This window comes from Hylobates moloch, unplaced genomic scaffold (assembly GCF_009828535.3).
Source record: "Hylobates moloch isolate HMO894 unplaced genomic scaffold, HMol_V3 SCAFFOLD_16, whole genome shotgun sequence".
Taxonomy (NCBI): domain Eukaryota; kingdom Metazoa; phylum Chordata; class Mammalia; order Primates; family Hylobatidae; genus Hylobates; species Hylobates moloch.
The window spans coordinates 56,077,066-56,100,299 of record NW_026652291.1 but is presented as its reverse complement, the minus strand read 5'-3'; the positions used below and the strand labels follow the sequence as shown (position 1 = coordinate 56,100,299).

General features: G+C 45.7%; 3 protein-coding genes across 6 annotated transcripts; 1 reads left to right on the top strand and 2 right to left on the bottom strand.

Moving 5' to 3' along the window:
* Positions 1-2,489: 2,489 nt before the first annotated feature.
* Positions 2,490-4,423, bottom strand: RPL36AL (ribosomal protein L36a like). Of its 2 annotated transcripts, none has more exons than XM_032134844.2 (2): positions 4,288-4,423; positions 2,490-2,940 (listed from the first exon to the last, which is right to left on the bottom strand). In XM_032134844.2, the coding sequence occupies exon 2, from the start codon at positions 2,903-2,905 to the stop codon at positions 2,585-2,587; it is 321 nt and encodes a 106-aa protein (XP_031990735.1). In that variant the 5' UTR covers positions 2,906-2,940; positions 4,288-4,423; the 3' UTR covers positions 2,490-2,584. The 2 variants fall into 2 exon arrangements, with proteins under 2 accessions (XP_031990735.1, XP_031990738.1); XM_032134847.2 differs by lacking the exon at positions 4,288-4,423 and adding an exon at positions 3,322-3,365.
* Positions 4,424-4,504: 81 nt separating this feature from the next.
* Positions 4,505-7,197, top strand: MGAT2 (alpha-1,6-mannosyl-glycoprotein 2-beta-N-acetylglucosaminyltransferase). The gene has a single exon (XM_032134843.2). It carries the CDS (start codon positions 4,984-4,986, stop codon positions 6,325-6,327), a length of 1,344 nt encoding a protein of 447 aa, XP_031990734.1. The 5' UTR covers positions 4,505-4,983; the 3' UTR covers positions 6,328-7,197.
* A 1,931-nt stretch (positions 7,198-9,128) lies between these two features.
* Positions 9,129-22,460, bottom strand: DNAAF2 (dynein axonemal assembly factor 2). Of its 3 annotated transcripts, none has more exons than XM_058429522.1 (3): positions 21,702-22,460; positions 11,969-12,112; positions 9,129-9,990 (listed from the first exon to the last, which is right to left on the bottom strand). In XM_058429522.1, exons 2-3 carry the CDS (start codon positions 12,035-12,037, stop codon positions 9,484-9,486), a joined length of 576 nt encoding a protein of 191 aa, XP_058285505.1. In that variant the 5' UTR covers positions 12,038-12,112; positions 21,702-22,460; the 3' UTR covers positions 9,129-9,483. The 3 variants fall into 3 exon arrangements, with proteins under 3 accessions (XP_058285505.1, XP_031990727.2, XP_031990728.2); XM_032134836.2 differs by lacking the exon at positions 21,702-22,460 and adding an exon at positions 17,210-19,320; XM_032134837.2 differs by lacking the exons at positions 11,969-12,112; positions 21,702-22,460 and adding an exon at positions 17,210-19,320.
* Between the last annotated feature and the right edge of the window lie 774 nt (positions 22,461-23,234).

Here is a 23,234-nt window from a genome sequence, read left to right as displayed (position 1 = left end):
TTGGAAATTCAGATACTCCTGAGTAGATGCAGTTTTTTTTGTTTTTTGAGATGGAGTCTTGCTCTGTCACCCAGGCTGGAGTGCAATGGCGTGGTCTCGGCTCACTGCAACCTCCGCTCTGCCTCCCGAGTTCAAGTGATTCTCCTGTGTCAGCCTCCCTAGTAGCTGGGATTATAGGCATGTGCCACCACGCCTGGCTAATTTTTGTATTTTTAGTAGAGACAAGGTTTCATTATGTTGACCAGGCCGGTCTCAAACTCCTGACTTCGTGATCCGCCCTCCTCAGCCTCCCAAAGTGCTGGGATTACAGGCATGAGCCACCACGCCTGGCCATCTGATTTTTGTATAGTGGAGACAGTGTCTCACCATGTTGGTTAGGCTGATTTCGAACTCCTGACCTCAAGTGATCCGCCCACCTCAGCCTCACAAACTGCTGGGATTACAGGCATGACCCACTGCTCCCAGCCATTCCAGGTGTTTTATAAGCAGCATTTAATCTTTAAAAATCACCCTATGAGAGAAGTACCATGAACCCAAATGAGATTTTAAGCCCAGGCTACTGTATTCTAGTTAATTCACTTTCGGTCTTTAAAACCACGAATTCCATAAGTAAAATTTTAGGATTTTCTAAACTCGTAGGTTGGTGAGGGATTGTCCATAAATATTACAAAATAGCTGCATTAAAACATTCTTTAAAAAGTGATGGTAGGGGCCGAGGCGGGCGGATCACCTGAGGTCAGGAGTTTGAGACCAGCCTGACCAACATGTGGTGAAACCGTCTCTACTAAAAATAAAAATAAAAATTAGCCGGGCGTGGTGGTGCGCACCTGTAATCCCAGCTACTCAGGAGGCTGAGGCAGGAGAATTGCTTGAACTCGGAGGCAGAGGTTGCAGTGAGCCGAGATCGCACCACTGCACTCCAGCCTGCGCGACAGAGTGAGACTCTGTCCCCCCCCCACCCCCCCAAAAAAGCGATGGTAGGCCAGGTGAGGTGGCTCAGGCCTGTAATCCCAACACTTTAGGCTGAAATGGGTAGATAACCTTTGAGCCCAGGAATTTGAGACCAGCCTGAGACACAAGGCAAAACTCCGTCTCTATAAAAAATACAAAAATTAGCCAAGCATAGTGCTGCATGCCTGTAGTCCCAGCTACCAGGAAGGCTGAGGTGAGAGGATAGCTTGAGCCTAGGAGGCCAAAGCTGCAGTGAGCTGTGAGTATGCCACTGCACTCCAGTCTGGGCAACAGAGCAAGAACACTGTCTCCAAAAAAAGGAAAAAGTGATGGTGATTATTTAAAAATAAACTTGTATACATGACTTTTACATTTTTTTTACAATCAAATGCAGCTATAATAGTTATTGGGATTATGTGCAAACCATCTGTTACTCCTACACACCCTAGCCCTTTGCGTTGCTCTATTCAGTCATTCCCATGTATCTTAGTCAACTTAAATTCATATACAAAAGGCAGAATTTGTCCTCTTATAACTCCTACCTTTTCCCAGTTTTTCATTTGATACTGAACTTTTCTTGCCTTTCATAATTACAAGGCTCAACTTTTTTTCATTGTGAATTTCAACCTTTTTGTTTTCAGTCATAAATCCTAAACCTTCCCAACTGTCAAGAGGTTCTGGCCAAGCACAGTAGCACGCTGTAATCCCAACACTTTGGGAGGCTGAGATGGGAGAATTGCTTGAGCCCAGGAGTTGAGACCAACCTAGGCCAACATAGTGAGACCCCATCTTTTTTTAAAAAAAAAAAAAAAGAAAAAATTCGCCAGGCAAATTCACCAGGCATAGTGGTGCCCAACTACTCCAAGGCGAAGGCAGGACCTATAGAGCCTGAGAGGCCACAGTAAGCCATGAATGTGCCACTGCACTCCAGTGTGGGTGACAGTGACAGATTGTCTCAAAAAAAAAAAAAAATTTTGAGTACCTCCCAGAGTGTTCTAAGAGGTTCAAAAAACAAAGTTGATACCATCTTGGACTTTCACTAGATTGAGAACTTTAGTTTGAAGTCAATTTTGAACTATCCTTTTATATTCAAGGCCACAGTCTGTAACAGTACTGTCCAAAAGAACTTTCTGCAGTGGAAATGTTTTACATCTGTGTTGTCCAATAAACTAGCCACATGTGGCTGTTGAGTACTAAATCTGACTAGTGTAACAGGAAACACATTACCTGGCTAGTGGCCCCTACTAGGCAGAATATTTGCAGTTAGCTCTTACTATCCCCCAACTTCCATCCTTTGCCCAACCCAGCCTGCTATACACAAGCCTAGCATATCTTGTTTCTTCTCTTGCAAAATCTTAAAGATCCTTCTAAGCTGCTCAATGTTTATGAATTCATTCAACATTTGAAATTGACCAGAAAACAAAAAGTAGTAAAGTAGTATTTTCCCTTCATATATATATATAAACTTGTTAGTAAACTTTGAGGTGGGACTACACTAAACATGGAATCCTATTTATAAGTAAAAACCACAAAAGGTCTGTGTAAGAATATCACTGTATTTATTTTCCCTCAGGTAATTTTTCTATGGCTTCACCATTTTCTCTTCAAAATTAGAAGAAAAATATCCCAAAGTTTAGAACTGGATCACTTGGCCCTTTCTCTTCTTATCTCCTCCCAGTTCAAAATGCTTGCATCTCTTAATGGCCAGCATTCTCTTGGATCTGCAGTTAGGCTCAACACATTCCAGCCTTAGCACAATCTTCTTTGTGGTCTTAGCCTTCTTCCGGAAAATTGGCTTTGTCTGCCCACCATAGCCACTCTGCTTCCGATCATAGCGCCTCCTTCCCTGGGCATACAAAGAATCCTTGCCCTTCTTATACTGTGTCACTTTGTGAGGCTGATGCTTGCCACACTTCTTACAGAATGTTCTTCGGGTTTTAGGTACGTTGACCATTTCTGCACAGGGCTGTTTTGTCTATATGATGAAAACTGTAGTAAAATATTTAAAATAAGATAGCAGACATTAAACATTCCGAAAAGTGAAAGTGCTAAACAAACATGTACAGGAAAACCGTATACATAAATGAGTAATATAAAAATCCACCACGTACTCATTTTCCACATGAATAAACGCACATACAAGTACATACCTTTTTGAAACACTTCGTTTAAATTACTGGAAGACTAATTTGTCGACCTAAAGAACTGAGGCAAGGCCGGGCACGGTGGCTCATGCTTGTAATCCCACCACTTTGGGAGGCCGAGAAGGGCGGATCACCTGAGGTCGGGAGTTCGAGACCAGCCTGACCAACATGGAGAAACCCCGTCTCTACTAAAAATACAAAATTAGCCTGGTGTGGTGGTGCATACCTGTAAGGAGAATCGCTTGGGCGGCGGAGGTTGCCGTGAGCCGAGATCGCACCATTGCACTCCAGCCTGGGCAACAAGAACGAAATTCCGTCTTGAGGCAAAATCATGTAAGTTGTTTATTTGGGCCAATTTGAGTTGCAACCAAAACAGATTCAAAATCCCTGAATCGCATTGCAAGGTTTTTTTGTTTACCAAGAATTTACATTAAAATAACACACGCGATTGATTGGCTATACATCACTTTTTATGACAAATTCCAGGAACGCGGACAGAATGGGTGAAGCAGCTAGTCAGGAATAAAATGCCAGGCATTAAGTGGGGGAGGCGTCTAAAGTCCCATACCGCTGTCTCTCTGGGCCCAGCAAATTTTGCACATCTCAAATAACTCACAATGCTCCGAGCCATTTTTCTTTTCTCATATAGAACAAGACTCAAGAAAACCGACAGCAGCAGCTTTAGGAGGCCCAATACAGTCAGTTTTCTGTACGAAATGGGTTTAATTTATTGTGACTGCCCCAAAAGAAAAGCGCGGTTCATCTAATTTTCTTCCGCAGAAAAGAAAGTTAAGGACCAGAGTTTCTTTGACTCCCTTCCCCCCACACATCCTCCTCCATTTTCCAGCTCTAGAGAATGGCTGGGGCAGTGCGCGACGTTGTAGCTACGGTTACGACCCGCCCCGTTCCTTCTCCGAGAACCACATCAGCGTGGTATCACTTTTACCCGCCGAAGCACAGTCACCCGCCAGCAGCCTCCAGGGCTGACGTGTCCTTAGCAAGCCGGCGCGCCTCGCGATCCTACAGCCGCCATGCCTGAGACCTTTTCCTGAAGGGAGAAGCCTGCTCTCGAACTAAGGCCAGCAAGGGCCGTGGGTCTCGCCTTCCCTTTCCTAAGAAGGCCTAGTCCTACCCAGGATTCTGAGCAAGGGAGGCTCCTATTGGAACCGCTACAGCCTCGTTCTTAGCTTACCGAGAAACGGCGTACAACACCCTCGCCTTTCGAAGCTCTAGCCTAACAGGAAAGGGAAGAAAGAGGCGGAAGTGGGAACTACACCTGAGCGACAGTACTGCGAACCAATAGGCAGCCGGCCACGGCGGCCAGGCGCCTTCAGTTGCGTCTGGAAAGCACCAACCAACGGTCTAAGGGGCGGGCCGGAGGGGTGTGGGCCGGAGGGCCGCGGTGTGCCGCGGGCTAGTTGCGGGTTGTCATAACGGTCCCCGTCGGAGTCGGGGGAGGCCGCTTCGCTCGGTCCTGTCCTCTGTAACGATGAGAGCGCAGAGGACGCAGGGCCGCTGGAGGCGCAGGTAACGAAGCTAGGGTGCGGTGGGACCGCGGCTGGGCTTCTTCCGGGACCTGTGGTGCTGGAGGAGAGGACGGAGATGTAGCCGAGCCGCGGCTCCTAGCGGCGGCGCTGATGCTCGAGCTGTAGCTGCCAGGCGAGGATGTGTGGAGCGCAGGCGGCGCGGGGTAGCTGAGAGGTCTCGGGCCCCAGGACCCCCGGGGCCCGGGATGAGTTAGCGAGGGCAGCCGCGGGGGCCAGTTCCGACCGTGACAGGCCAAGGCGACGGCCGCCGCCCGCCCGCCCCTTCCGTGCAGAAGCAGCTACTCCTTTCCGCGCCCGCCCGCCCGGCCGCCCGCCCGCCCGCGCTCCTGGCCCTGGAGACCATGAGGTTCCGCATCTACAAACGGAAGGTGCTAATCCTGACGCTTGTGGTGGCCGCCTGCGGCTTCGTCCTCTGGAGCAGCAATGGGCGACAAAGGAAGAACGAGGCCCTTGCCCCGCCGTTGCTGGACGCCGAACCCGCGCGGGGTGCCGGCGGCCGTGGCGGGGACCACCCCTCTGTGGCTGTGGGCATCCGCAGGGTCTCCAACGAGTCGGCGGCTCCCCTGGTCCCGGCGGCCCCCCAGCCCGAGGCGGACAACCTGACGCTGCGGTACCGGTCCCTGGTGTACCAGCTGAACTTTGATCAGACGCTGAGGAATGTAGATAAGGCTGGCACCTGGGCCCCCCGGGAGCTGGTGCTGGTGGTCCAGGTGCATAACCGGCCCGAATACCTCAGACTGCTGCTGTACTCACTTCGAAAAGCCCAAGGAATTGACAACGTCCTCGTCATCTTTAGCCATGACTTCTGGTCGACCGAGATCAATCAGCTGATCGCCGGGGTGAATTTCTGTCCGGTTCTGCAGGTGTTCTTTCCTTTCAGCATTCAGTTGTACCCTAACGAGTTTCCAGGCAGTGACCCTAGAGATTGTCCCAGAGACCTGCCGAAGAATGCCGCTTTGAAATTGGGGTGCATCAATGCTGAGTATCCCGACTCCTTCGGCCATTATAGAGAGGCCAAATTCTCCCAGACCAAACATCACTGGTGGTGGAAGCTGCATTTTGTGTGGGAAAGAGTAAAAATTCTTCGAGATTATGCTGGCCTTATACTTTTCCTAGAAGAGGATCACTACTTAGCCCCAGACTTTTACCATGTCTTCAAAAAGATGTGGAAACTGAAGCAGCAAGAGTGCCCTGAATGTGATGTTCTCTCCCTGGGGACCTATACTGCCAGTCGCAGTTTCTATGGCATGGCTGACAAGGTAGATGTGAAAACTTGGAAATCCACAGAGCACAATATGGGTCTAGCCTTGACCCGGAATGCCTATCAGAAGCTGATCGAGTGCACAGACACTTTCTGTACTTACGATGATTATAACTGGGACTGGACTCTTCAATACTTGACTGTATCTTGTCTTCCAAAATTCTGGAAAGTGCTGGTTCCTCAAGTTCCTAGGATTTTTCATGCTGGAGACTGTGGTATGCATCACAAGAAAACCTGTAGACCATCCACTCAGAGTGCCCAAATTGAGTCACTCTTAAATAATAACAAACAATACATGTTTCCAGAAACTCTAACTATCAGTGAGAAGTTTACTATGGTAGCCATTTCCCCACCTAGAAAAAATGGAGGGTGGGGAGATATTAGGGACCATGAACTCTGTAAAAGTTATAGAAGACTGCAGTGAAAATCACAATTACAAAAGCAAAAGTGACAGTCTTCTATTTTTGATATTTGTCCAAACAGGACATACAGTTGAATAAAAGAGTTTAGGAACTGGTTTCTGCTTTAATACAAAAACAAAATCTTGTAAAAGGTGTCCAAATACATAGTGATCTTTTCCAGTTATATCTGATTAAGATTTAAAACTGAAGGTTTCATTTTAGGGATAGGGTTTTAAAGCTCAATCTGTATCTGCTAAAACTGATTATTGTTGATTGAGAGAAGAGGGGAAATTTTATTTAAATTGCATCTATTCTTTTTATCTGAAACTTTGTACACTTTTCCACTTTCAAAACCTATTTTAAGTACAGCAAAATTTATTTAAAACTGTCATAGCAGTAAAAAGTATTACGATGAAATTGTTAGGGTATTAATGGAACAAACCCAGTTTCACTCTCTTGACACACTTATTAGGAAGGGATTGCTTCACGGGTTTAATAATTAAAAAGTTATGTTTGTTAAACACCCTGTCAGAACAGTCATTTTCAGTATTAGATTCCTGTACTATTGTGTTTTGAGTGTGTTTTGGAACCTTCATAGAACACACTTTCTTTTGGAATGTATTTGATTAATAAGAAAGTTTAAACATCGTTTTCACCTCAATGTAGAAATACAGTGGTTTTGTTTTTTTTTTTCTTTTAGTGCTGACAAAATAAAATACTCATTTTTGCATAAAAAGATTCCTAATCCTTTTGCAGAATAAGTTTTGTTTACTCTTTATACCAAAATTCAGTGAAGGCATTCTACAAGTTTTGAGTTAGCATTACATTTTAATATTTACTATTGCTACATTGTATAATTGAGTTTGAAATAAAACCCAGTTTATGACAATGCATTCCCTGTGCAATAAACTGTTTGGCTTTCAAATTACCCAGGCATTGAAAATGAACGATAAAAAGTTGCTGTGTAAGGGAAATACAGCCTGAATTGTTTTTGAAAGCCAGAAATGATACAAAGTTCAGTCATGCCCAAGTGAAATACTTTCTAGTGCCAGCTTTAACTTAAATCATACTTTTTAAAAGGACAGATACAGAAAATTATAGGAAACAGGCTTAAATTTTGCTCCATATTTAATGTAGACGTTTATGGAAGTTTCCCTTAGTTTGTAATTGCATTCAACCAAAAATTTCTCATAAAAGACTAATTTCTGTGTAAAGATATTAGGGGCCGGCTGTGGTGGCTCATGTCTGTAATCCCAGCACTCTGGGAGGTTGAGGCAGGCAGATTGCTTGAACTCAGGAGTTTGAGACCAGCCTGGGCAACATGCGAAAACCCATCTCTACCAAAAATACAAAAAAATTAGCCGAGTGTAGTGGTGCATCTGTAGTCCCAGCTACTTGAGAGGCTGAGGTGGGAGGATCCTTTGAGTCTCGGAGGCAGAGGTTGCAGTGAGCCTAGAGCATGCCACTGCACTCCAGCCTGAGCAACAGAGCAAGGCTCCATCTCAAGAAAAAAAAAAAAAGTTATAACTATTAAGTGGCAGTCTCAAAATTATTGCATCAATTTAAGATTCATAGTAGTTTAAGAGCACATATGCTTATCTAAGGTGAGGCAAATAGTTCTCTTGTGCAAGATTTTATCTGGGGGTTATAAATAAGGGTGAATCAGGAGGCTTTGTACCTATTTCTGGTACTCTGACCTGACATCACTAGTTCAAAGAACTAAAAAATTAGGTTATTTCCAGGACTGAGCTAAGAAGGCCAGAGTCTGAAGTAGTAGCTGTTTTTGAAACAAATAGATCAGCTCCTGGCTTTGGGGTTAGTGATTAGATAAACAGATATTTCCCTTTCTGCATTTCCTTCCTTTCATTTTCTTTGGCTGCCCTAAAATTTTTTGTAAGAAAAAAACCTGTTAGGATCTTCTCTTTGCCTCACATTTTAGGTGTTATGAAGGAAATCGATTATGCAGGAGGCTGAAATGAGAGGATCACTTGAGCCTAGGAGTTTGAATCCAGTCTGGACAACATAGCAAGACCCATCTCTTAAAAAAAAAGTGATTGGCCGGGCGCGGTGGCTCACGCTTGTAATCCCAGCACTTTGGGAGGCCGAGGCAGGCGGATCACGAGGTCAGGAGATCGAGACCACGGTGAAACCCCGTCTCTACTAAAAATACAAAAAATTAGCCGGGCGTGGTGGCGGGTGCCTGTAGTCCCAGCTACTCGGAGAGGCTGAGGCAGGAGAATGGCGTGAACCCGGGAGGCGGAAGTTGCAGTGAGCCGAGATTGCGCCACTGCACTCCAGCCTGGGCGACAGAGCGAGACTCTGTCTCAAAAAAAAAAAAAAAAAAAAAGAGTGATTAGGAAACACTGGCTTTTTGTGTGTGTGTGTGTGTAATAATGTAATGAAGGCAATTTTCCTATCAGAGCAAATTGCCAGATTTTAAAACTTCCAGTTTTACTCTTTAATTTCTATAAAACCACAAGATGTTTTAATATTTCAATAACTTCTAAGAAATATTTCACAATTGAATTTTGAAAATCATTACTAAATAAATCTATTATATATACTTTGTGACAAAAATATATATAGTTTGTGTGACAAAGTAAAATATAGAGTTGATGAAAAATACATTTTATCTGGTGAATTTGTATCGTAATTGTTTAGATTAATATTGGTTAGTAAAGTTCTTTCCCCTCTAAGCTCTATTTCAAGGTTAAATATGTCCTACTTAGTGAGACTGAGAAACAGTTTTGAAATTCTACCCCTCACACATGTACTCATAATTCCAGTTAATTGCATTCTTGAGAATTTGTGTAACAAACACAACTTAGTATTTATTTTGAAATTTTATTAAAGTAATGACAAAGCAAAATTTAACACAGAAGTATATACACATAGGTTGTATTAAAACTAAATGTTTTAACTCTCAAATAGAAAACATACACATCCATTACAGGAATCACAAAACTTATCTCCATAAGGAAAGTTTAAACTCCAGAGGCAGAAAAAAAAATTATCTCCAATTTCCCCCATGAGAATAAAAACTACAATTTTTTTTTAAAAATTGCAAATTTAAATTTTATACTTTAATACCTTTAGTTTTAAGACAACAGTTAACAGAATCAATTTTAGATACAGGCATTTTTTAACCTTAATATTTAAAAGTCCAAAATTATATAGAATTAATCCAAATCATATAGCAAAGAATTCTGAAAACTGAATGCACAATTGGTCACATGATCTTTAATGACCTGCACACTACCATCCTGCATATTGGTTTCTTTTATGCTGTCAAATCCAGGTATATTGTGAACTGTAGTTTTGTTCAGTAATGAAGATAGGTGATCTCCATCTGTTTCTTTCTCTTCAGTTATTACTGACTCGTTTAAGTTATCTTTTTCCTCATTTGAACAAGTAGCACTTTTTTCTTTTATAAATTCAGATTGCATTTTTGACTCAGGTTGCTGAGATTTTCCAAGTATCATTTGAGAAATATCAAGAGACTCTTGTTGAAAGCATGTAACTGAACCAAAGCTATCTATTTGTAGTGCTTTAACTGCTATAGATGAATCAGAATCAGTTGTAGAGGTGTTACAATGTTCTATATATTCCTTTTCAGTTAGATGACTTTCTTCATTTACTCTTTCCTCCTTTCCTTGTAGGTGATCAGAGTTACTACATTCTTGCAACTGTGTCAAGAGAAACAGCAAATTAATAATTATTTTAAATAATACAAAATTAAATTGTACTACCCTCTGGAAATAAAATTTTTAACAGTTGTGAGGTAATAGCCCCTACAGACCTGCAGGTATACTTCCAGGCTTCCCTGTCAAAATTCATCCTCCAGGCTGGGCACAGTGGCTCATGCCTGTAATCCCAGCACTTTGGGATGCCAAGGCGGGCAGATTACTTGAGGTCAGGAGTTCGAGACCAGCCTGGCCAACATGGTGAAACCCCATCTCTATGAAAAACACAAAAATTAGCCAGGTGTGGTGGTGCACACCTGATAATCCCCCCCTCTACTTGAGAGGCTGAGGCAGGAGAATCACTTGAACCCAGGAGGTGGAGGTTACACTGGGCCGAGATAGTGCCACTGTACTCCAGCCTGGGTGACAGGGTGAGACCCTGTCAAAAAAAGAAAGAAGGAAAAAAAAAGACAGGCAGCATTTGAAGGATGACTTTTTTTTTTTTTTTGAGATGGAGTCTTGCTCTGTCGCCCAGCCTGGCACAATCTTCAGCTCACTGCAACCTCTGCCTCCAGGTTCAAACAATTCTGCCTCAGCCTCCCAAGTAGAGGGGATTACAGGCATGCACCACCACGCCCAGCTAATTTTTGTATTTTTAGTAGACACAGGGTTTCACCATGTTGCCCAGTCTGGTGTCGAACTCCTGACCTCAAATGATCCACAAACTGCTGGGATTACAGGTATGAGCCATCATGACTAGTCTGCTGCCGGTCTTTTTTTTTTTTTTTTTTTGAGATTGAGTCTGGCTCTGTCGCCCAGGCTGGAGTGCAGTGGCGCGATCTTGGCTTACTGCAACCTTTGCCTCCCAGATTCAAGCGATTCTCCTGCTTCAGCCTCCCAAGTAGCTGAGATTACAGGTGCCCGCCATCACGCCTGGCTAATTTTTATATTTTTAGTACAGACGGGGTTTCATTATATTGGCCAGGCTAGTCTCGAACTCCTGACCTCAGGTGATCCGCCCACCTCGGCCTCCCAAAGTGCTGGGATTACAAGTGTGAGCCACTGCACCCAGCCTACTGCCAGTCATTTTTTAACAATGTAAACCTGGCACTAATATCCTGATTATATCCTTTCACAACAATAATCCATACTTTTCAACATGGTCTACAAAACTATTTAACAGTTACAAGCACACTGCTGAATTTCTTGAATTTTCCTGAATTCCTCTAATTTTTCAGAGCCGCCCTTCTAATACGTATGTCTGTCGATTGTGGTAGTTACTAAATCATTTGCATCTTCAATACTGAAGACTATAAAAATGACCAAACTTAAGACTGAATTAGAACGTACAAATTGTATAACATAGTCCCCATGGTCTGAGAGTCAAAAAAGATTGTATGTCCCTGGACTAATACTCAAACTTCCTAAGTGTTAGTTTCTCTTTGTTCCTCATTGTAGCGTTATTTTGGGATTAAATGAGATAATGTGAATATGAATAGCAAAGTGTTTAGCACATAATAAATACACAGACAAAAGGCTTTTCTTGGCTAGGCACAGTGGCTCATGCCCATAATCCTAGCACTTTGGGAGGCCAAGGTGGGTGGATCATGAGGTCAGGAGATCGAGACCATCCTGGCTAACACGGTGACACCCAATCTCTACTAAAAATACAAAAAATTAGCCGGACATGGTGGCATGCTCTTGTAGTCCCAGCTACTTGGGAGGCTGAGGCAGGAGAATCGCTTGAACCCAGGAGGCAGAGGTTGCAGTGAGACAAGACTGCGCTACTGCACTTCAGCTTGGGTGACAGAGCGAGACTCCATCTCAAAAAAAAAAAAAAAAAAAGACTTCTTCTCTTAACATCACTCTGCCCAACCATTATGTAAATTTTGTTTAAAGTTATGACATTAAGAAATCAATAATTTGTTAGGTTTTAACTCTGTGCTTCATTACCCTCTATAGAGCCCACCAACTTCCTTACCTTTGCATTAATTTCAATCTTATTATCAGTAACTTGAAGAACTTCAATTAATGGTGGGGTTAAGGACATAGACTGTTTGAATGGAGAGCTCAGGACCTCTTCAAGAAACTCATTAACATTTTCTTCACTGACAAATAACCTTTCCTAAAATAAAAAGAGAAGAAATATTCTGCCTTATAAGTCACACTTGACAACAGTTGTATCTCAAAGCAGCTCACAAAAATTCTCACGTTGTTCAGGGTTACACTTTTTAAAATGTTTATTTTAATGTTATTCCTATGAGCTGTCTTGGAAAAATTTAAGTTTGGTATTGTACGGAGCAATAAGAGTTGTAGTGAGAACAAACATAAATGTATAGAAAAAGAACCTAAAAGAAAGAGGTCTTGGTACTTTTTCTGTCTATTAAATCTGACCTTTTAGTATTTCTTTTCTTTCTTTTTTTGTTCCTTTTGTTGTTGTTTTGAGACACAGTCTCACTCTGTTGCCCATGCTAGAGTGCAGTGGTACAATCTCGGCTCACTGCAACCTCTGCCTCCCAGGTTCAAGCAATTCTCTTGCCCCAGACTACCGAGTAGCTGGGATTACAGGCGACCGCCACCATGCCGGGCTAATTTTTGTATTTTTGGTAGAGATGGGGTTTTATCATGTTGGCCAGGCGGGTCTTGAACTCCTGACCTCAAGCTATCCGCCTGCCCTGGCCTCCCAAAGGGCTGGGATTACAGGGGTGAGCAATCAAAGCTGGCCTCTTTTAGTATTTCATAAGAATAACATCATCTCTGGGGCTATAAATGGGATCCCAGATACAAAATATAATTCAGCTTTAAAACATTTCCTAATGAGGTGGCTAAGAAATACACATGAAAAGATCTATTCAGATTTTGTGTAACCAGTTGCCTCTTAGTTCTTGGGCAGGTAAGAGCCAATTACAGTATTTTATTTCAAAGAAGTGGTGTGTTTTTTTGTTTGTTTTTGTTTTTGAGACAGTCTTGCTCTGTCACCCAGGCTGGAGTGCAGTGGCATGATCATGGCTCACTGCAGCCTTGACCTCCCAGGCTCAAGTGATCCTCCCGCCTCAGCCTCCACAGTAGCTGGGACCACAGAACATGCCACCACTCTCGGCTAAGTTTTGCATTTTTTTGCAGAGACAGGTTTTTGCCATGTTGCACAGGCTGGCCTCAAACTTATGGACTCAAGTGATCTACCTGCTTTGGCCTCCCAAAGTGCTGGGATTACAGGCATGAGCCACCCCCCCCCCGGGCCCCCCCCCTTTTTTTTTGGCCTTGAGACAGGGTCGCACTTTGTTGCCCAGGCTGGAATGCAGTGGCACACTCATAGCCCCCTGCAGCCTTCACCTCCCTGGCTCAAGAATTCCTCCCACCTGTGCCCCCAAGTACCTGGGTACCTGGGACTACAGGTGCATGCCATAATGCCCAGCTAATTTTTACATTTTTGGGGCCCAGTGTGGCAGCTAACGCCTGTAATTCCAGCACTTTGGGAGGCCAAGGTGGGTGGATCACTTCAGGTCAGGAATTCGAGACCAGCCTGGCCAACATAGTGAAACCCTGTCTCTACTAAAACTGCAATCACTTGAACCCGTAAGACGGAGATTACAGTGAGTCCAGCCTGGGCAACAGTGAGACTCTGTCTCAAAAAAAAAAAATTTAACATTTTTTATAGATACATGTCTCACTTTGTTGCCCAGGCTGGTCTCCAACTCCTGGATTCAAGCTGTGCTCCTACCTTGGCCTACCAAAGTGCTGGGATTGCGGGCGTGAGCCACTACACCCAGCCAAGTGTATTATATTTTTAAGCACTAGGATACTCCAGCATGACATTAGCAAAGTGTATAGTTATTAAAAGAATGAAGTGGAGAGCATATATTCAGGGCATTTTGAATCTATGCTCCAGAGAAAAAGTAAATTATGAAAAAAATTAGGCTGGGCACAGTGGCGCATGCTTATAATTCCAGCACTTTAGGAGGCCAAGGCAGGTGGATTGTTTGAGCCCAGAAGTTCGAGACCAGCCTAGGCAACATGGCAAAACCCGTCTCTACAAAAAATACAAAAATTAGCCAGGAGTGGTAGCATGCACCTGTGGTCCTAGCTACTCCAGAGGCTAAGGTGGGAGGATCGCTTGAGTCTGGGAGATTGAGGCTGCAGTGAACCATGATCGCACCACTGCACTCCAGCCTGGGTGACACAGAGCGAGACTCTGTCTCCCAAAAAAATAAATACATAAATAAATAATGAGGTAGATTTTGAGATGCTGACATGAAAAGATTTCTAAACTATTACTAGGAAATGCAAAAATCACTCTTTTACCTGAATCCCAAACACAAAGCAGTTTGTTCATGTCAAGTAAATACAGGTATATAGTTAGGGTGTGGGGAGAATAACCATATTAACCATATTTTAAATTACTTAATTTATAAAAGCAGTTCATTGTTGCCCCAAATAAAAATGTTTTCCTCTGTAGTTTTATATAAGCAAATTTTGTAATTACAAAATAAACACAGCTCATTATTTGGTCCAAATAGGTGGAAAATATCAGAAAGAAACAAGTTTCAAGTTATCTTATATTGGGAACATATACTCAGGGCAACGTGAATATGTGTCTCCCAGGTTGCAGTCCTCTATTTTGGCCCAAAGAAACTCTCTCTCTCTCTCTACACACACACAAACACACACACACACAAACATATTTCTTTTTTTTTTTTTTTTTTTTTTTTTTTTGAGAAAGAGTCTCGCTCTGTCGCCAGGCTGAAGTACAATGGCGTGATCTCAGCTCACTGCAACCTCCACCTCCCGGGTTCAAGCAATTCTCCTGCCTCAGCCTCCCAAGTAGCTGGGACTGCAGGTGCGCACCACCACGCCCAGCTAATTTTTGTATTTTTAGTAGAGACGGGGTTTCACCTTGTTGGCCAGGATGGTTTCAATCTCCTGACCTCGTGATCTGCCTGCCTCAGCCTCCCAAAGTGCCAGGACTACAGGCGTGAGCCGCCACGCCTGGCTATGTATTTTTCTTCCATTAAACAGTATTTAAAATCGTGAAAACCTACCAAACAAAAGTGAACCTTGGGAATAGAAAAATTTTACATTTAGAGTAATTGGCTTTGCTATTATTTGAAGATCCAGAATAACACAGTGTTACACAAACATCCCCATCGAAAGCATTTCTAAGGTTCATGCCTCTGGAAAAAGACATCATCTTTGACTCATTGCAAATAATACACCAAATATTTTAATTTTTAGTTATCCCAAGGAATATATAACGGAAATGGTTATGATTAAAACACAGAAGATTTGCAGCCGGGCATGGTGGCTCACGCTTGTAATCCTAGCACTTTGGGAGGCCGAGGCGGATGGATCACGAGGTCATGAGATCGAGACCATCCTGGCTAACACGGTGAAACCCCATCTCTATTAAAAATACAAAAATTACCCGGGCGTGGTGGCAGGCGCCTGTAGGCCCAGCTACTCGGGAGGCTGAAGCAGGAGAATGGCATGAACCTGGGAGGCAGAGCTTGCAGTGAGTGAGCCGCCCCACTGCACTCCAGCCTGGGCGACAGAGCCAGACTCCATCTCAAAAAAAAAAAAAAACAACCAGAAGATTTGCATAAACTTGCCTTCTCACTCTAATGACTGATGAAATGACTAATGAACTGAAAAAGTTACTGACTTCAGAGGCTCTGAAGATTTAGGAAAATTGTCAGTGAACACTGAAAACTTCAGTACATATATTTAGTATTTATTTGTAAAGTTCTGACCTTGAAAGCCACAAAACGGTCTCTTCATGATATTTTCATGTAATGCATATAATATTATCATTATATATGTTCCACTACTCATGATTTTTTTCCAAAAATTTAACACTGAGAGCCTGGTCCAGTACAAAGTAAAGCAAAAGAGTTACAGGCTGTTGTTCCATCAGCTGTAGAAAAATGTGATGATTAGTGAAGTAATTACAAATCTATTTCAGGCTTCAAAGATATAAAATACAGTTGCCCTAATCCCATTTTTGTCAAGTTTATTTTCTAAAATGTTAGCATACTTGAAAATCGGATTAAAATGTATTATTGAATATTTTCTTAATTGCTTGTCTACAAAGTTTTCTTCCCACATTGTGGGTTATTTTCATATTTACTAAAACAGTTACAGAAAAACAACTGCCCTTTCCTAAATGTCCCACTTCTGATGACATAAACAGATACTCAGTTTCATATTTTATATTCTAACAAACTACCTTAGCTAGCCCAGCTATTTATTTTAACACTTTTGGAAGGTTTCCAATTAGCCACTTCTCATAGAGATACCCAACTCAAAAATTACACATGTAACTTCCTAGCAAATTTCTAGAAAAACAACAGGGAAAAGTAAAATTTTCTGGTTAAGTTAAAGCCCAAAGTCTAATACTTAATTTTTCTTTTTTTTTTTTGATACAGAGTTTCGCTCTTGTTGCCCAGGCTGGAGTGCAGTGGCATGATTTTGGCTCATTGCAACCTCCACCTTCTGCGTTCAAGTTATTCTCCTGCCTCAGCCTCCCAAGTAGCTGGGATTACGGGTGCCCGCCACCACGCCCAGCTAATTTTTGTATTTTTAATAGTGACGGGGTTTCGCCATGTTGGTCAGGCTGGTCTCAAAGTCCTGACCTCAGATGATCCACCCGCCTTGGCCCCAAAAAGTGCTGGGATTACAAGTGTGAGCCACCGCACCCAGCCAACTAATACTTAATTTTTAATATATAATCTGTGCAGCTAGTGTTGTTTCTTAGCACTCAACTCTCGTTTATGTTAAAAGAGCTAAAAAAAATTACATGTAACATTAACAAAAACCACCAATTGTTCATTTATGAGTTTAAAGAGTCTTTAGAACTTCAAAGTTTTTTTTTTTTTTTTGAGACGGAGTCTCGCTCTGTCTCCCAGGCTAGAGTACAGTGGCGCGATCTTGGCTCACTGCAAGCTTCGCCTCCCGGGTTCAAACGATTCTCCTGCCTCAGCCTCCCGAGCAGCTAGGACTACAGGCGCCCGCTACCATGCCCGGCTAAGTTCTGTATTTTTAGTAGACACAGGATTTCACCATATTGGCCAGGCTGGTCTAGAACTCCTGACCTCGTGATCCGCCCGCCTCGGCCTCCCAAAATGCTGGGATTACAGGCGTGAGCCACCGCGCCCGGCCCGTAATAGCAAATTTTTAAAGTGAGATGGGATATTTCAAATATGACGACTCTGGAAAGAACTGTTACCTCCAAAGAATCGTTGTTTACGCCATAATACCACTCTCTCCAATGTCCACGGCTCTCTGGAGATTTTGCCAGTTCTATCACTGCATTGTTTGAAGAAATGCTAATCACAGGTTCTGTGGTACTCAATTTATTCTCTGGAGCAAATTGCAAAAAGAAGGAATAAACTAAGTCTTGTGTGGAGAAGCGTAATTTGTACCAGAGGGGATTCAAATCCCCTTGAAGACTTTGCGGCTGGATCCGAGGCACCTGAATAAGCAGAGTCAAGGTTTCTTTGTCCTGATTACACAGTAACGGAGGACACAAAGGCTCCCCGCTCTTGGTCCCGGGACCACCCATGGCGCGGGCTGAGCGCTCGCCGCCTGCACCCTCCGACTTCTCGCGCGTTTCCACACTGCTATCTCCGCGCCCACTCTCTCTTCCCGCAGAAGACTGCCAGGCCAGGCCCCGGGGGGACAAACAAGGGGAGCCTCTCCCTTGTTTTCTCCTCCGGGAGATGGCTGAGTTTTCTCCTCCGGGAGATGGCTCCTCCACGCTGCCCGGCGGTGACCCCGCGTGCCTGCTCAAGTCCTGCTCCCCCGGCTTGGGGGCACGCTCCTCTCCAGCACCGGCCGGCGGAGGCGCCACCTCGGGTTCGCCCAGGGTGGTGACCCCGGAGCCCGCAGCCCCAGCCACGCAGGTATCGCGGCCTCCGTCCTCGGCGCGACTCCCCGTGGGTCTCGTCTCCCCCTCGCGAGCGGAAGCGCAGGCCTGGCCGTCAGTTCCGGACCGGTCCGCGGACTCTTCCGGCGCGGCGGCGGCGGCCGCGACGGCGACGGCGGGCTCCCGGCGCGCGGCCGGCAGCACCACTGGCAGCGTAACCACCAGCTGCCGCCGGGCCTTGTTGAATTGTGCCTTGCCACGGCCATCGTCCACTGGGTACGGGAGCGAGAGCCGCAGCCGGTAGTCGGGTTTCCTCGAGTCGAGGCACAGCAGCTTTCCTGTGACCTCCAGCGCCGCCTGCTCGGCCGAGCGCAACAGCGGCAGTTCGATGGTGACCACCAGCTCATGGGGCACGGGGCTCGGGGCTGAGTCCCTTGAGCAGCGGTAATCCTGGAGGTTCACGTGGTGGCGCTGCACCACGCTGTAGCGAGGCTCGGTGGGGGCGGGCTGCAAAGCCGCTTCCGGAGGGGAGGGCACCCGGGGCCCGGGGGCTGCAGAGTTCCTGGCGGCTGCCGGGTACTGGTAAGGGTAGGGGAAGTCCGGGAGAGGACCCTTTGGCTCCCTCTCAGGCTTTGCCGGGATGATCCCGGGCAAGGGCGTGCGCAGCACCGCAGCCTCCGGGGTCCCCTTATACTTCGCCTTCAGGGTCTTGGCATTCCTGCGGTCCAGCTTCACGCCGAACTGCTTCTCGACGGCCTCCAGGGCCGTAGCGTCCAGCATTTGGCGGAAGCCCTCGTGCCGCCGGGCCAGCGCGAGCGCGTCTGGATGGAAGACCACGTCGTAGACCATGTAGCGGCTGCTGCTGCGCCCCGCGTACTCGCGGCCAGGCGCCAGGCTGTAGGGCAGGGACCAGTGGCTGCCAGGAGCTGCGCCCCGGTCGCCACCGGAGCCGGGCTGGCTGCTGGGTGCGCCCACTAGCGCGTTGCTGCAGACGTTCACGAAGCAGCGCCGTGTTCCGTCCAGGCTGGTGCGCAGCACGTGGCCCGGCTCCGGGTGCACGAACCGCACCTCCACCCCGCGCTCACGCTCTAGCGCAGTGATCTCCGCCTCGTAGCGCCGCCGGTTCTGCGGGTCGGTGAGCTCCTCGGCGTACTGGGAGAACATTCGCCGGAACTCCGGGTCCTGGAAGGCGGAGGTGAGCCGCTGGACCTCCTCTCCGCTTAGGTCCAAGTCCTCCAGCGATGAGGAGGCCGCCGCTTTGGCCATACTGTCCTGTGGCTCCTTGCCCTCGGGCCAAGGGGGATCAATCTGAGACTGGGCTGGGGGATCCGCCTCAGAGTCTCTGGGCAGCGGACAGTGACGCGGTGGAGGTCGGTAACGGCTGGAAAATTGAGCCTTGAGCAGCGCGTGCTTGTTGTCATAGTTACACCAGTAACATTCGGGAGGAGGGGTAGAGATCATGGTGGAAAAGGCCGGGCGCCGTGGCTCAGGCCTGTAATCCCAGCACTTTGGGAAGCCTAGGTGGGCGGATCACGAAGTCAGGAGATCGAGACCATCCTGGCTAACACGGTGAAACCCCGTCTCTACTAAAAATGCAAAAAATTAGCCGGGCATGGTGGCGGGTGCCTGTAGTCCCAGCTACTCGGAAGGCTGAGGCAGGAGAATGGCGTGAACCCGGGAGGCGGAGCTCTTGCAGTGAGCCAAGATCGCGCCACTGCACTCTGGCCTGGGCGACACAGCAAGTCTCTCAAGGAAATCATGGTGGAATAGTGGAAATGCCAGAAATAGCCCTCTTAGATTCTTCAAACCAACCCACCACCGTACTTTCTCTGTTTTGTTTTGTTTTTCTTTTTTTGAGACGGAGTCTCGCTCTGTCACCCAGGCTGGAGTGCAGTGGCGCAGTCTCGGCTCACTGCAAGCTCCGCCTCCCAGGTTCACGCCACTCTCCTGCCTCAGCCTCCCGAGCAGCTGGGACTACAGGCGCCCGCCACCACGCCCAGCTAATGTTTTGTATTTTTAGTAGAGACAGGGTTTCATTGTGTTAGCCAGGATGGTCTCGATCTCCTCACCTTGTGATCCGCCCGCCTCGGCCTCCCAAAGTGCTGGGATTACAGGCGTGAGCCACCGTGCCAGGCTACTTTCTCTGTTATATAGATTCCTATGCCATAGTGCAGTTACTTCTGCAGAATGACTATTGTAACTGTTATAATTTCCAGCATTACGTACATTATCCCATTCATTGTTCACACCACTTTAAGTTAAAAACCTCATCCCCATTCCACAAACAAGAAGATGGGACCTGAGAAGTGGGACCAAGGTCACAGAGCCAGTATATTCAACAGGCGAATCCAAACCTAAGTTTATCTGCCTTTTTTCACTTTGCTAAACCAACATTTCAATCTTTTTTTGTTGTTGTTGAAATAGAGTCTCACTCTGTTTCCCAGGCTGGCGTGCAGTGGTGGGATCTCGGCTCACTGTAACCGTAGCCTCCCGGGTTCAAGCAATTCTCCTGTCTCAGCCTCCCGAGTAGCTGAGATTACAGGCGCCTGCCACCACGCCCGGCTAATTTTTGTATTTTTAGTAGAGATGGGGTTTCACCATGTTGGCCAGGCTGGTCTTGAACTCCTGACCTCAGGTGATCCGCCCTCCTCGACCTCTCAAAATGCTGGAATTACAGGCGTGAGCTACAGCGCCCGGCCAACATTTCAATCTCAGTGTTCCTCCTTTGCATTTTCTGGCGATTCCACTATCATACTTACCCAGTTAAAACTCATTTGGAGGCCGGGCACGGTGGCTCACGCTTGTAATCCCAGCACTTTGGGAGGCCGAGGCGGGCGGATCACGAGGTCAGGAGATCGAGACCACGGTGAAACCCCGTCTCTACTAAAAATACAAAAACATGGCCGGGCGCGGTGGCTCACGCTTGTAATCCCCAGCACTTTGGGAGGCCGAGGCGGGCGGATCACGAGGTCAGGAGATCGAGACCACGGTGAAACCCCGTCTCTATTAAAAATACAAAAAATTAGCCGGGCGTGGTGGCGGGCGCCTGTAGTCCCAGCTACTCAGAGAGGCTGAGGCAGGAGAATGGCGTGAACCCGGGAGGCGGAGCTTGCAGTGAGCCGAGATTGCGCCACTGCACTCCAGCCTGGGTGACAGAGCGAGACTCCGCCTCAAAAAAAAAAAAAACAAAACTCATTTGGGCCAAGACATATGGGCAGGCTATTCATAAGCAATTACCAGTGGCCCATGAACATATAAAACTAACTTCATTAATAATAAAAATGCAAATATACCACATTTAAACTACCAAAATAGCAAAGATTCTTACTGTATTTCCTTGGGGTGGGAGTAGACTTTAATAAAATCTTTCTAGAGAGCAGTTTTGCAATTGTATCAACACCATTTATTCATTTATGTATGTATTTATATATTTTTGAGACAGGGTGTCTGTTGCCCAGGCTGGAGTGCAGCTTCAACCTCCGGGGCTCAAGCAGTCCTCCTGCCTCAACCTCCCAAGTAACTGGGACTACAGGCATGTGCTATCATGCCTGGCTAGTTTTTTAAGTTTTTGTAGAGATAGGGTTCTCACTATGTTGCCCAGGCTGGTCTCCAACTCTTGGATTCAAATGATCCTAACACCTCGGCCTCCCAGAGTGCTGGGATTATAGGATTACAGGCATGAGCCACCACACCAGGTCCAAAACCTTTTTTTTTTTTTTTTTTGAGGCTGTCGCACTGTCACCCAGGCTGGAGTGCAGTGGTGCAGTCTTGGCTCACTGCAACCTCCGCCTCCCAGGTTCAGGCAATTCTCCCTGCCTCAGCCTCCCAAGTAGCTGGGATTACAGTGACTCACCACCACGTCTGGCTAAGTTTTGTATTTTTAGTAGGGATGGGATTTCACCATGTTGGCTTAGGCTGGTCTCCCACTCTTGACCTCACGTGATCTGCCCACTTCAGCCTCCCAAAGTGCTGGGATTACAGGCATGAGCCACCGCGCCCGGCCTAAAACCTTTCTAATGTGCATATTTTTTTGACCCAAATGCCCTTAGAATATTTGACACAATACTCTTAGAACATTCTCAGGGTGACATCATTTATGATTCTAAAGGTTTGAGAAGAATCTACAAATTCAACAATGGAACTGATTGAACAGGTTTTGGTAGAGCCACACAACGGAATTTTGTGCAACCATTCAAAATGATCATATGGAAGTATATTTATTTACTGGAGTAGTTACTTATTCATTGGTAATTGGTCAACTCAGTGATCATTTTTCTATTCTCAGCAACATTTAACACAGTTGATGTTGGCATTACCTCAGTGACAAGACACTTTCCAGATTTCTCTTCTATCTCATCAGTCACTCTCACAGTTTTGCTCTATAGGTATCTACTTCTTTTCAACTTCTACATGGAAATGCCCCAAAACTGGGACACAATCTCTTACCCATCTATACTCTCCTTCAGAAATATATTTACACTCACAAATACTGGTCTTGCACTCAGGTTTTACACTTCTATATCCAGCTGCACGTTTGAGGTGTCCATCTGAGTGGATTAATGCATAAGCTACTCAGGCTTGAAATGACCAAGATCAGAACTCCTGACTCCTCTTTTCCCAAACCACTGCCTTATCTTAGGTCTCTTGGAAACATTCAAAGCAGTTGACTGCCCCCTCGAAACACATTTTTCTCATGTTTTGCAGAACTCCAAGCTCTTCCATTTTCCTCCTTTATGCTCCTGCCAGTTCTGCAAATGTGGGAGTCACCCAAGGCTTTGTTCATCAGCCCTCTTACCTAATCACATTTCTTCCAAGATATCCAAGCCCATGGTTTTAAATGCCATCTGTGTTCAAATTAGTCCTCTCAACAGATATTTATTATGTGCTTATTGCACTTATTATATAGGTAATTAACAAGGATGTGAAGCAGTTGCATTGCTTTTTTTTTTTTTTTTTTTGAGACAGAATCTTGCTCTGTCACCTAGGCTGGGGTGCAATGGCGCGATCTTGGCTCACTGCAACCTCCGCCTCCTGAGTTCAAACAATTCTCCTGCCTCAGCCTCCCAAGTAGCTGGGATTGCAGGCGCCCACTACTGCACCCAGCTAATTTTTGTATTTTTTAGTAGAGATGGGATTTCACCATGTTGGTCAGGCTGGTCTCAAACTCCTGAGCTCAGGTGATCCACCCACCTCAGCTTCCCAAAGTGCTGGGATTACAGGCACAAGCCACCATGCCCAGCCAGCAATTGCACTTTCATATCCTGGGAGTATATATTGGATCACTGTTAACATAAGGCTTATGACAATGAAATTCTCCTCCCAGATACACATTCAACAGAAACACATATCCCCACCAAAGACATGTACTACAATGTGTGTATTCATA